The following is a 13597-nucleotide window of genomic DNA, read 5'->3' as shown; positions in this document are numbered from 1 at the left end:
CATAGGTTTGAATCCCGGGGTCTGCCACTTATGTCTTGTCAATTGAAACCAGAAAATATGATCTTACTAATTATAGTCTATAAACTTCAAATATTTATGCAGAAATGACTCACAGATAAACAAGCTCACTGAGCTGGCCTATACTGCTGCTTATTGTGCCTTCAAGGTTGATGCTTGATAGCCTCCTGGAAAAAATTAATTTTGATTTCGATTAGATTAAGCGTGAAAGTTAAACTATTACAACATTATTAGTTGGTCCTCACATTGATGTAACTCGCCCATTGTTGCACGTAATCCCATCCCATTGTGCACCACAGGGATCATTTGATGCTTTCCAACTTGATGGGAAGTTCTGCCACCCTCTCATTAGAGATTGAAGCGCAGCCACTGACAATTTGTATCCATGTTATGATTAACCAAGAAGTTATATTGCACGGGATTAAGTTATGTATCTCTTTGTTAGCCGCTCTTAGTTTGCTACTTACATAACATAAACTTGGAAAGACCACCAACTAGGCAACTAGGGAAATAAAGAAGATACTGAGTCATTTGATATGGTGCTTATGTTTCGTTGGATACATACTTTGAAGATAAAGGCAAGCTAAAAAATGAAACTTTTTATGCAAACAATATTGTTGCTTGAACATTGAGTGTGGCATATAAAAGATTTTCCATCATGTTTCTGTGTCTTGTCACCTTCAAGATGCGTAAGCTATGACTTTGCAAGGAGCCTATTCTAAAACTAAGAAATAAGAAGAGAAAGTTTCAGAAACAAGGTTCATAATAGTTACCATCTTGAGGATCTGTATCACAGAATCCTGCAGGAAGACTGGCCCAAAAAATGACCAGCAGCACAGGAATGGACAGTGCCTTCATTCTGAGACCTAAAAGCAAAAAAATACTTCTGGGTACCACAAAGCTGTTGTGAATACTTCTTCTCAAGAAGCCAAAGGGTGGAGCTTTCTGGGGTGAACAACTGAACGCCGAAGACTTGCTCTTTTAATGAATGTTCCCTTGAGTAGGAACAGGTCAGCACAATCTGCTCTTGCTTGCATATTCCTCATGAAACTTGCACAAGCTGCAAATTTGTCAAACTGGAGAGTAAGCCAAGGATATGGAAAAGCATGTAAAACAACAGAGTTGCATAAGGATTACTGACTCTTCCATGGATCCCTAAATTGCCTGTTGTCTGAGAACTCATATATAAGTTTGCTTTGGTCTTTGATGACTGGTGACTTGGTGCATGTCACAATGCTGTCGTTTCTTTAAATTTTTGAATTTGGATGTGCTTGTGACAACTTGTGTCTGTTTTGTTATTTAAATTATTGTAGCCTGCTCATGCTTACATTCTGTTTCCTGATGTGGTTGGGATAAAATAGTTTTTTGAATATTTTATTATCATTTACAGCTCAAGTAGTTGATGCTCTTTTCATCGATCCAGTATATGATGGGTTGGACTAAAATAACAACGTCAATGCTTTGGAAGCTCTGATAATGACATAGTTACTTCTGTTGGAGATCCGCCAGACGCAGAACGCCGCCGCGACGCGAAACAGGGGACCGCTGGGGGGTCGTCGGTGAAGTCACCCTTCCGGGCAACTCCAGCCCCGGCCTTGGTGCGCAATCGACGCACCACACCTCCCTCGATCTCACCAAGCCGCTCGCTTCACGAATTGGACACCACGCAGAGCGAATTTTGGATGGCGAGAGGTAGAAGATAAACAGTAACTCGGGGAAATTTCGCGCACAAACGCACGGCGCCGAACGCCGCTCTCCAATTCCACTCGCCAGGATCATCATCGGAGTACAACGGAGCTTTATAGCCCCAGGGACGCACCCACGACCCACACTACTCACCACGACACCGCCGCCTCCGCCACGGGCGCGCACGAGCCGTACCCGGAGATGCTGCGCCCAATGCGCCCGCTTCCAACGGTCTTCAACGGCCGCCATCATCCGCGCGATCAACACGGATCAAGCCTCCTTCAGCTGCCCCCCGATCGCTCGCACGATCACCTCCACCACGGTTCATGAGCACACACGCGCGCCACAGACTGGCTCGTGCACAGCCATCCGTGCACGACGCACGCACACGCAGCCCACACACGCTGAACACCACATGACACCCGCGCGCACAGCCCACGCGCTTGGCGCACACACACACGAGCTCGCCGCCCCGTGCACGCACGTACGCGCACGGCCAGCTCGCCACCACCGCCAGCTGCGACTACCTCGCGCTGGGTTTATTGCTAACAATCTCCCCCATAAACCCAGCGCCGCCTACGCCGGATCCCAGCGCCGCCTGCGCCGGAATCTTCAGAGGAGAGCTGCTTCGGTCGACTCCTCGCCGACATCCGCCGTGGCCGCCATGACGACCTCCTTCTTTGGCTTGCGGCAGTAGTGCGCGAGGTGGCCACGGACGCCGCAGTTGAAGCATTTTCCAATGCCGGACTTCGCCTTGCGCCGCGCCCGCCATTCCTCCTCCGTGAGCAGAAGCCGCTCGCCGCCTTGACCACCGGACGTCGCCTGTCCGCCCGTCAGCTGAGCTCGCCGCTGCGATCGCTCGTCGAACGCCTTGAGCCGCCTGAGCGCCTCCTCGAACGGCATGGACGCCACGTCGCAAAACTGCTCGATGCCGGCCACCGCCGGATACAACCGGTCGGGCACGGTGTCGAGCAGCTTCTTGACCAGCGCTGCGTCATCGAGCGTCGATCCGAGGCTCGCGAAGCTTGCCTTCATCCCGCTGATCTTGCCAGCATAGACGTCCAGCGTGTCGCCGTCCGGCATGATCAGGGAGTCGAATTCCCCTCTCAACGTGGCAAGGCACGCCGTCCGCACACGATCCGCGCCCATGAATCGCATCTTCAGCGCCTCCACACCTCCTGCGCCGTGGGCTTGGTCGACACCTACATCAAGATGTCCTCCGGTAACGCTTGAAGAAGGTGTGCCCGCGCCGTCTTGCTCTTCCATGCGTCCACCTCGACTCCGCTCGACGGAGACACGACCTCCCAGAGGCCCTGCGCGTCGAGGATAGCCTCCATCTTGATCGCCCACGCCGTGTAACCTACCGGCGTTAGCACCGGATAGCTCACGGAACCGGACGTCGCCACCCGCTCGACCACCTGCTCGACGATGACCTCGCGCGTCCGCAGCTTCCTCGATGGAGAAGGACCGCGCGATCGCTGACGTGGTGGAGTCGCCGAGCGCCGTGGCGAGGACGACATTGCCCCTTGGAACTAACCGGCTCTGATGCCACTTGTTGGAGATCCGCCAGACGCAAAACGCCGCCGCGATGCGAAACAGGGGACCGCTGGTGGGGTTGTCGGTGAAGTCACCCTTCCGGGCAACTCCAGCCCCGGCCTTGGTGCGCAATCGACGCACCACACCTCCCTCGATCTCACCAAGCCGCTCGCTTCACGAATTGGACACCACGCAGAGCGAATTTTGGATGGCGAGAGGTAGAAGATAAACAGTAACTCGGGGAAATTTCGCGCACAAACGCACGGCGCCGAACGCCGCTCTCCAATTCCACTCGCCAGGATCATCATCGGAGTACAACGGAGCTTTATAGCCCCAGGGACGCACCCACGATCCACACTACTCACCACGACGCCGCCACCTCCGCCACGGGCGCGCACGACGCGCTCCAGCGCGTTCCCGCAGTACCCGGAGATGTTGCGCCCAATGCGCCCGCTTCCAACGGTCTTCAACGGCCACCATCATCCGCACGATCAACACGGATCAAGCCTCCTTCAGCTGCCGCCCGATCGCTCGCACGATCACCTCCACCACGGTTCACGAGCACACACGCGCTCGCCTGCGATCACACGCGCGCCACGGACTGGCTCGTGTACAGCCATCCCTGCACGACGCACGCACACGCAGCGCACACACGCTGAACACCACATGACATCCGCGCGCACAGCCCACGCGCTTGGCGCACACACACACGAGCTCGCCGCCCGTGCACGCACGTACGCGCACGGCTAGCTCGCCACCACCGCCAACTGCGACTACCTCGCGCTGGGTTTATTGCTAACAACTTCCATTGTTTGTGCAAGGTACTCCTTGTTTTACCCACGCCCTTCGAATTAATTTGATGGTAAGATTTTTTTTGGCATCATTAGCTTTTGAGCGTGCATACCTTTTGAATTATTTAATGTTCCCAACTGGTGGCAGATGGGACTCAATTAAATGCACTGTGCACTTTTCATAACACTTGTCCCTGCTATTTCCAAAACAGAAGTGCAGCAAGCATACAGTAGAGACAAAGTAATGACTGTGAGTTATCCTCATTACTGGTTATGCAATCAAAAGAAAGACACTTATGCACGCATGGCCAATGCCTCTTCTCAACCATTTTGTTGTCACCAAAAAGGCAATCATCAGTTATAATAATGTCCCTCATAGCCGTTTGATGTATTCAGATATCACCTGCCATTGAGTAACTTCATGGCCTCTCTCTCCTAGTATCTTGGACTTCTAGCTATTATTCCTTGATCTGATTGGCCAATCAGAGGCCATTAATTGTTCAACAGATGTAGCTAGTTTCTAACCATGTGGACTGATGTCTTGAATCTTAATGTAGGATTACATGACTAATGGATTTACATCTGATAACTATATGAAATTACAATATAAATAGGAGAAACAGTTTAGATCTATGGAGAATATTTATCTTGGCACGAAGAAAAGATATAGTCATATGAAGGGTATTATAGACAGATAATTCACTATCGTTTCATCTTAAGCAAGTTATTTGACACAGTGTTTCAAGAATATTCATGCACTGATTTATCAACAGACAGGAAAGGTGATTATTGTACGATACATCCCTTATGTTCAGTTCACTTGGACTATGCACCAAAAACAGAGTAGAGACTAATTTCTACTTTGGTTGAACAGCTGAGTGTGAATATACACTATTGTAATCAAAGGTGTTGCTACTGCTTTCGTCAGTCATGGGCAAATGTTCTGCATAAGGATCTTGGCCCTTTGCATCTCGAAAATTTTCAGCTGATAAAGATGCTGAGTTTAACAAGTGTGCCCCCTCATTCTGGACAATGGTCTCAAGTTCCTTCACAACATCATTCATTGTTGGGCGGTCAACACCAGACTCTTCCACACATTCCATAGCCAACTGCACAAATCTCCTGAAGCCAATTAATTTAGCTGAATCCTGAATTTTTGGATCGATTAGGCCCTTCAAGCCATAGTATTCTTGATCATACTGATCTATTGCTGTCCTGATCTCACGGACAATGTACCTGCCTTTCTCTATGGGCTGCCTGGCAGTTATTAGTTCTAGCAGCACAACTCCGAAGCTGTAGACGTCACTCTTCTCAGAAAGCTGTTGTGTCATGTAATATTCGGGATCCAAATAGCCCTACCAACAATGCAAGACGAATCAGCAAAAGTTTTCTTTCTCCAAAAGAAATTGTAACCATAGAATATCCAAAATACATATTGCATACCAGTGTTCCCTTTACTTGGGTAGAAACGTGACCCTTTTGTGTGTCAGATACTAGCTTTGAAAGACCAAAATCAGCAACCTTTGCATTGAGACTTTCATCCAAAAGGATATTGGTTGATTTGATATCTCTGTGTATGATTGGCGGATCAGCAAGTTCGTGGAGGTATGCTAGACCTTTTGCTGAGCCAATGGCAATTCTGAGGCGCTTCTTCCAATCCAAGCTCACTCCTCCTTTACCTGCAGTCAATTCATGGTTATATCCTATGTTATTGCGAAGGCACATGTTGTTAGGTAAAATGTGATGTTATTTAAAGTGAGTAATGTAGATGATACCCATGAGGTTCTCCCTTAATGTCCCATAAGGGATATATTCGTAAACCAACATCTGTTCCCCTTGTTCGTAGCAGAAACCCACTAGGCTCACAAGGTTCTTGTGATGAACCCTGGACAGCAGTTCTATCTCATTCTTGAACTCAGCTGCACCTTGCATGGATCCTTGTTGTGCTCGTTTTATTGCAGCTATTTGCCCGTTGGCGAGTGTCCCTTTGTACACCTTTTTACAGAGTAAGGCATTAGATGCTTTCACAAACACTTTTTTTCTGAATGTCAGCATGGCAATTGAATTACCTTCCCATATCCACCAGATCCTATCTCATTGATTTCTGAGAAATTATTGGTGCATTTTTTCAGTTCCTCAAATGAAAAGTATCTTGCACCCTTCAGTTGTGGTGCATCTCCGTTGTCTGTACCACCAGCTCCCCATGATGCTGTGGCACCAAAGAATTAAGAACAGATTATCTTTCTAATCCTTGGTATGCAGAGAATTAACTGTAGCAGCTAGCTCAAAATGGATAAATGCGATGCATCTTCCATTAGATTGAAATTTAATTGTTAAATAGTACATACCAAAAGGATTTGTAGTTCGCTCTACTGCCTCCTTAGCTATCCGTCTCTGTCGTAGAGCGTACATTGCTGCCAGAATAAAGCCAACAATAAGGACACAGCCCGCGATTGCGATTCCAATTTTTAAACCTTTGCCCATTGAGGATTTTTTATTGCTGGGACCTGAAATGTATAATTTGCAATTCAAGATGAGTCAGACAAAAGATGGTACAAGCCTGTGCAGTTTATACTATTTACATATACCTGGAAAGTAAGTGCTTGCTATGAAGCTGTATGGTCCAAATGCAGTTGGGGCTTTGAAAGTTTGGTTGACCAAGGCAGTACTGATTCTTATAACATCTGAGTGATTGAAGCTCGTTCCACTGACCGGAAAAATCTTCACTGTGAATGTTAGAGGTGCTCCTGGACTGAATTCTACATTGGAAAGGGCAACTGATCCTGGTGCCAGGCTGAGGTTCTGCCAAAGTGTTGACTCCAGATTTTGGAACATTGTGGGGCTTGTGACATCAGAGAAGGCGGGTGCTCGGAAGATCATCAAACCCTGAAAGGGGTTGGTGCATGCGCAGTTCTGTGAAGTGACTGGACTTGCTGACTGATCAGTGAGGCATGGAATGGCAGCACAGGGACCAAGGTTAGTGGCATATGGCACTTGCTGCTTTTGCTTGAGTGTGCAGAAACTAGTGTTATCGAAGCATACTGGATTCCCTAATAATCTGGACAAGAACAAAAATTGGCATGGTTAATAATACATGCCACTCAGCATGCAAGCATAGAACTATTTTTGCTTGAGAGGACAATGCTCACATAAGGCTGTTGCTGTAGCTTGTTACATCAGCCTCTATGATTTGATTATTTGTCAAGTTGACAACCCGCAACTGTGAGCTGATGCTACCTGTCATATTAAGTTTCCCACTGAATGCATTCCTAGCTAGTGATCTGCATTACAAGTTATGACATAACAAGATGCACAAAAAATTAGTCAGCTGAAACTTTCTATAGCTATTCAAGAAAATCGTGGCATAACCGCATAAGCATTGATGAATTACACTTGCTGCAGGTTGGGTAAACTGAAGAGAGCACTAGGGATTGTTCCAGTAAGATCATCATTTTCCATAAATCTGCATATCCAATAGAAACATTATCTGTATTTTATTATTAAGTTTAACATTCACTTTGTTAATCCTCAAAACTCACATGCTATTCAGGGATGTCAACGTTGAAAACCATCCAGGTGCTGGTGAGCTTCGGAAGTTATTGTTGCTTAGGTCCCTGCTTGGAGAAAGAAAAAAAATTAACAACAGAAAAGAGTTATTAACTTGAATGTTGATATATTTTTCTTACACATAATCTAGCTGAGTTACACTAGTGAGATCTGGCACTTTCCCGTTTAGTAGGTTGTTTGCTAAGCTCCTGCAAGAACCAAAGGGATGTTTGAAATGTCATTTTCAAGCACCACGAAATATCTGGGATGATCATTAAAATTTAGTTACTTACAGTTCCATCAGGTTACTTAGGTTGCCAATACTATCAGGAACTGGACCACTGAACCGGTTATGATCTAGTCGGCTGGCATGCAATAAAAATTGTGAAAATGTTCGAAACACTGTGCAAGACTGGTGCCAAATATGATAGATCCTGTACTTACATTATTTGAAGTGATATGACTTGTCCAAGAGATTCTGGGATTGGTCCAGTAAAGTTGTTGTTGTCAAATATCCTGGCATTGATTACCGAAAGCAGTGACGTACTAAGGTGGCATTAATGAACAGAAAGTAGCTACTCAAACGTAGAACGCAGCTTACACATGTATAAGGTTCATGTTGCCATTGAAAAGGCTTTCGCTCATTGGGCCTGTCAGCTGGTTCTCACTGAAGTGGCTGTTCATTGCATGTATGCAATATGGAATTAGCAAATTTGTTTTCAATTCTTGTTATTCTAGAGTTGGTACAACATTCCAGAACTTACAAATGCTTAGCTTTGACGAGTTGATTCAACCCTGGAGAAACAGGTATTTGTCCTGACAGCTGATTTGCGGACATGTCTAACCAGATAAGATTTGAAAGAAGGCCAAGTGTTGGTGGAATTCCACCAGTGAACTTATTTGAGTTTAGTGCTCTGCACAAGGAAATAATTAATTAAATTCACATGATGAACAGATTATTGTCCATTGGCTATTTTCTTCCAAATCTGAGTAATTTCTTACAGGAATGTGAGCTGCGATAAGTTGCCTATCTCTCTTGGGATATTACCACTGAAGCTGCATCCAAGCAAAATCCTGGGAAAACCAAGATACTCTCAGCCTTCTCTTCTTTTTATTTGGTGATCTTTGTGTATCGCTCAGAAAAAAAAATGCGGCATTTATCATTATCACGAAGTGTCATTTCTTACAGAGTTGTAAGCTTCATCAGATTTCCAATTTTTGGAGTAAGTGGACCTCCGAGATTTAGGTTGTTAGACAGATCCCTGCATGCAACGTCAGTAGCTTAACATTTGTTCTGTTCTTGATCTAAGGTAAAATTGCTAGGTAACATCTTATTGACTGGACTCCTATGTGTTGTGATGGTATTTTCTTGGGAAAATACTAATAAAGTGCTATTTTTTCTAAATTGATTTATTTTCATAATAGGGAATATGACTCACAGATACATCAAAGCAGATAGTTGGCCTATGGCTTCGCTTAATGTACCTTGCAGGTTCATGCTTGGTAATCTCCTGCAAAAACCAGGTTTCAGCACAATATTTGATTATTTGTTAAAAAAAGAAGGTTACTTGAGCACTCACACTTCTGTCACCCTTCCATTAGAACAGGAAATTCCATCCCAGGAGCTGCAGGGATCAGTTGAACCTGTCCAGCTTTGTGGTCCATTCTTCCAGTTATTCATCAAAGTCTGAAGTGCGGCAACTGCGAAATTCATTAGCTAACATTAGTCGACCATTTTTTCATTAGCAACTGTAGTAGTTGATTCTTTTACCCCTTCTAAATTTAGTGACAGGCAGTCCTGCTGGTTCAGGGGGTACTTAATTTAGTAGATCTCAGTTTCACTTCTATCTTAGGGGTCATATAGTACACGAATCTTACTCATCATTTATATAATATGAAGCTCATTCATACCAGAGGATATCATTTCAGAGAATTCAAAGAGAGAGAGAGAGAGAGAGAGAGAGAGAGAGAGAGAGATCAGTCTAAGAAAGGATTGTACCAGCAAAAGAAAAACATCATTTGGTGTTCGGTTTCACCCTCTATTTTTTTAAAACTTGGGAGCATACATCATATAGTAGCATGGCTTTCTAAGTTTGATCACTGAACTCGTGTGGCTATTATTACATTGCAGTTTTGTCTCACCTTGACTAAAGAACTGTTTCAAAAACATTAATTCAAAAGCAACACACTGACTTGTATAGAACAATCTACTTGTTTTATCAAATAAAAAGAATTCTAAGAAAGAAGATCAACAAATTTGAAAATAAACATAATTTGGTGTAGCTGAATGTGGTTTATATGATTTTTTTTCTGGTAGAAATTGGATATTCATTGTAATTGGAAAAAATCTCACCTTATAATCCTGGTAGAACTAATCTAGCTCGACCCTTTTTTTTCAGGTCAACAGACACTGTGAATAATTGTATCCTTGAAAGAAGGTGGCATGCTTACTGATGAAATGCAAAATATCAAGGCTTACCATCTTGGGAGTTTGTCTGGCTGAAGCTTGGCCGGAGCCCTACCAGGAGCAAGAACAGAAGCAGCAGCCACTGCATCGCCACTGTGCTGCACCCTCCAGGATAGGCTCCGCACAAATCAAAGTGTCACCAGATCACAGCCAACTCCGATGGCCGTCCTTGGAGAAGCCTATGCACGAACTAGTTAATGGACGAGCCAGCAGCTACCAAATGGCGCCGCCTCCTTCCTGAGGTTGGAACCAGGCAAAGAAAACAACCTTTAAAGCAAATCAATCTTTATATAACTAGATTCAGAAGAATCTCTCATCAATTATTGACTAAGCTGATTACCCGGTCCAAGCAACGGATATCTTTCAATACTGAACCCTGGTCGCGCTCGCGGCCAGGGAGATGGGCCACGTCAGCTCCGAAAATATTGGCCGTCGGATCGCGATCCGACGGTCAGAAAGAGATAGGAACATAAATTTTGCAAAAAAAAATCCGAACTTTGTTAAAATGAACACGGAGTCCATCAATTTAACGGAAAACCCCTCGGACTTTGTGGAACCTTACTTTACAAAAAAACCCTGGTCGCGCTCGCGGCCAGAGAGATGGGCCACGTCAGCTCCGAAAATATTGGCCGTCGGATCGCGATCCGACGGTCAGGAATAGATAGGGACGTAAATTTTGCAAAAAAAAACCCTGAACTTTGTTAAAATGAACACGGAGTCCATCAATTTAACGGAAAAACCCTCGGACTTTGTGAAACCTTACTTTACAAAAAAACCTGAACTTTTAATCGTGCCGTACTCCGTGAATTTTGTAAAAAAAACCTGGACTTTGTTAAAATAATTATGAAGTCCATCAATTTTATGAAAACCCCCTTGAACTTTTCAGTAATCGACCGGTACTCCGTCGACGCCAAATTTACCAAATAACCCCCGCAGTCTACCAATTTTACGAAAATCTCCTCGGACTTTTTGCAGTTCAATTTCTTAAAATAAACCTGAACTGGAGGGCATATTTCTGCGCGGCGCCGCGCAATGTTCTAGTGCTCATAAGAACGCACGCATGCAAGGTTTACGGGAGGCCTTAAAGAAGTCTAAGAGGAGCTAGGTTGAACTGATCAAAACATAAAATGTTTGATAAAAACGTTCCTCGTTAGTAGTGGGGGCAGTTGCTTTTTGCGGCTTGCATTGGGCCTCATCAGGGTGGTACCGAGCTTTGATCCAGTCATTGCTATTGATTAACAAAGTTGGGACGGCCAAGTGTTGGACTTTTGCGTCGTGGGCCCACAGTTCATAAACACGTTATGCTGCTCAACTGCTGTATTTTTTTACCCCCTGTGCAGGTCAGCTAATGGAGCTGAGAACCAGATTTTGATGTCCCAAGTTATTGTCACCTGGCAGCCAGCCCTGCTGGTGTGGATATGGCATCATGGCAAGGATATTTATGTAAGTATGCTTTTCCGTTCCCTTGAATGACCTGTTGTTTGATCATCCTTGAGAAATCTGTTTTTCATCCTTGAGAAATCTGATAAGTGATCTCAGTTAAATTTGAACATGGCATCTTACTGCGCAGGTTTCTCAGGGACGCCAGAATCTTTGAACTCATGGCAGCGAGAATGTGCAGATGAATCTACTAACTACTCTCCGTGTAGAATCATTAGAAGGTCAGCAGTGCAGATGGTTCGGTAACACAAATTATGCAACACGCTTAATCAAACCTATTCGGCTGGGTCTGACTATGTTGTTTTTTGTTTTGATCTTGATGGGAGGCGGAACAAGACTATGTTATATGTTCTTGATTGAAATGGATCACAGGAGGGACAAATTTTGGATGCACCTGCTCAACTGCTTCCTCTTGTTGGGATTGCCAAAAGCTTTGCAAGACAGATAAATTTTGGTGCAAGACTGCTCCAGAAAATGCAGCCGAACCAAACACCAAGGTCCAAGGACGGGTTACTTTGCACGCAGAAGGGTCCTTCCGCGTGGAGCCAAAGTGTGGCCGGCAGTCTGATGCAAGCACTGCCCGATGAAAGATTTCTAGAGAAATGGTCCTTATTTTCTAGCCGATTGCCAGCAGTGCGCTCGTCTATTCTGTTCTGCTGATTGCCAGCAGTGGTACTTTTCTCTCACACCAAATCAGCACCAGCCAGCCAGCCACCAGCCAGCCAGCAGTATTTTTCTCTCCCAGCAAATCAGCACCAGCCACCAGCCACAGCCAGCAGAACAGTGCATGTGGCTCGATCTAGGGAGGATGATGAAGGGTCAATGGGAAAGGCATGCGCCATTTACTTGTTACCTCGGTTTCAAATTATAAGTTACTCTAGATTTGTCCTAAATCAAACTTCTATGACTCTAACCAAGTTTATAGGGGAAAAACATCAACATCCACAATATCAAATTAGTTTCATTAGATCCACCATGGAATATTTTTTGATAGTGAATTTATTGGTATTGTAGTTGTTCATATACTTTTCTATACACTTGATTAATTCAATGGTGTTTAGAACAAGTTTACTTTGATAGCTCCCCGGTAGTTGGAAAACAGTGGTAGGCTTAGCACATGAATCGTGTGACATGGGAATTATGGCCAATTCCACTCCATTTCAGACTAAAAATGCTGATTGTGCACGGCGTTTCCGAGGCCTTATTAGGGTCTTGCGTTGTCGGAGAAGGGATGGGAGAACAAATAGCAACACGTCAAAGCACAGCACCAGAGGGCTACGCCTACACTACACGTTAAACTGAAATGACCATTGGCTGCTGAACAACCGATGTTAGTGTGAGAACCGCCCAATTTGATACCATTTTAAACGAACCGCCGGTCATTATCATCCAGATGAGAGTTAACACGTGCTTGCCAGAGCGTGTGCCACGTGTTATCCCACATCTAAAGACACGAATAACCGACACGTCATTCATCCAAAATAATATCAAATCCGGTAGTCCCGGTATGTGCTCCAACATACGCCCAGGATTCAGCATATGCACATACCGTTTACAAACGAATACATCGCCAAATAATCCACAAAGAGCAGTTTTATAAAAACAGAGTTCGACACTTAATATTACAAGTTCAATATAGGTGGGTTTCAAGCTTTACTTACAAGCCTTGGGCTCACGATAGTCATATTAAACAGAAACATAAAGTTTATTTTATTTACATGCTCTCACGAAGCTTGATTACGACAAAGACTTACTAAAGTAATAATGCCTTACTCAAGGACATCATTACAGCCACCACGACCTATTCTTCCCTCGCGTTTGGATCGGCGGGGTAGAAATGGCCGAACACCACTTCTGGCTCACCTGCAACTAGGTTTAGAAGGCAACCTGAGTACAAAAGGTACTCGCAAGACTTACGCGATTACATATACAAGGATCATGCAATGGCTCAAGTAAAAGCTTTAAGGTTAAGTAATTATTACATAAGCATTAGCTCTCTACACCATCACCTATCAGAATTAATTAATCTTGCTCAACCCCAAACACTTTTAGTTGATTAAGAGAGTAATATAATCCATAACTGATCATAGCTATAACATGAACCATTCCCACC

The 13597-nt window shown here is 44.8% G+C and overlaps 1 protein-coding gene across 1 annotated transcript; it reads right to left on the bottom strand.

Moving 5' to 3' along the window:
* Nucleotides 1-4706: 4706 nt before the first annotated feature.
* On the bottom strand, nucleotides 4707-10292 carry LOC120708461 (leucine-rich repeat receptor protein kinase HPCA1-like). Its single transcript, XM_039993704.1, has 19 exons — nucleotides 10057-10292; nucleotides 9158-9278; nucleotides 9017-9088; nucleotides 8765-8839; nucleotides 8580-8651; nucleotides 8342-8491; nucleotides 8179-8253; nucleotides 8022-8093; nucleotides 7871-7942; nucleotides 7718-7786; nucleotides 7571-7645; nucleotides 7423-7494; nucleotides 7181-7312; nucleotides 6620-7089; nucleotides 6380-6538; nucleotides 6101-6240; nucleotides 5807-6026; nucleotides 5475-5710; nucleotides 4707-5386 (listed from the first exon to the last, which is right to left on the bottom strand). Exons 1-19 carry the CDS (start codon nucleotides 10130-10132, stop codon nucleotides 4889-4891), a joined length of 2856 nt encoding a protein of 951 aa, XP_039849638.1. The 5' UTR covers nucleotides 10133-10292; the 3' UTR covers nucleotides 4707-4888.
* Between the last annotated feature and the right edge of the window lie 3305 nt (nucleotides 10293-13597).

The sequence above is a fragment of the Panicum virgatum genome, chromosome 5K (genome assembly GCF_016808335.1).
Source record: "Panicum virgatum strain AP13 chromosome 5K, P.virgatum_v5, whole genome shotgun sequence".
Taxonomy (NCBI): domain Eukaryota; kingdom Viridiplantae; phylum Streptophyta; class Magnoliopsida; order Poales; family Poaceae; genus Panicum; species Panicum virgatum.
The sequence above is the reverse complement of the archived record's forward strand: the minus strand, read 5'-3'. Positions and strand labels throughout refer to the sequence as shown.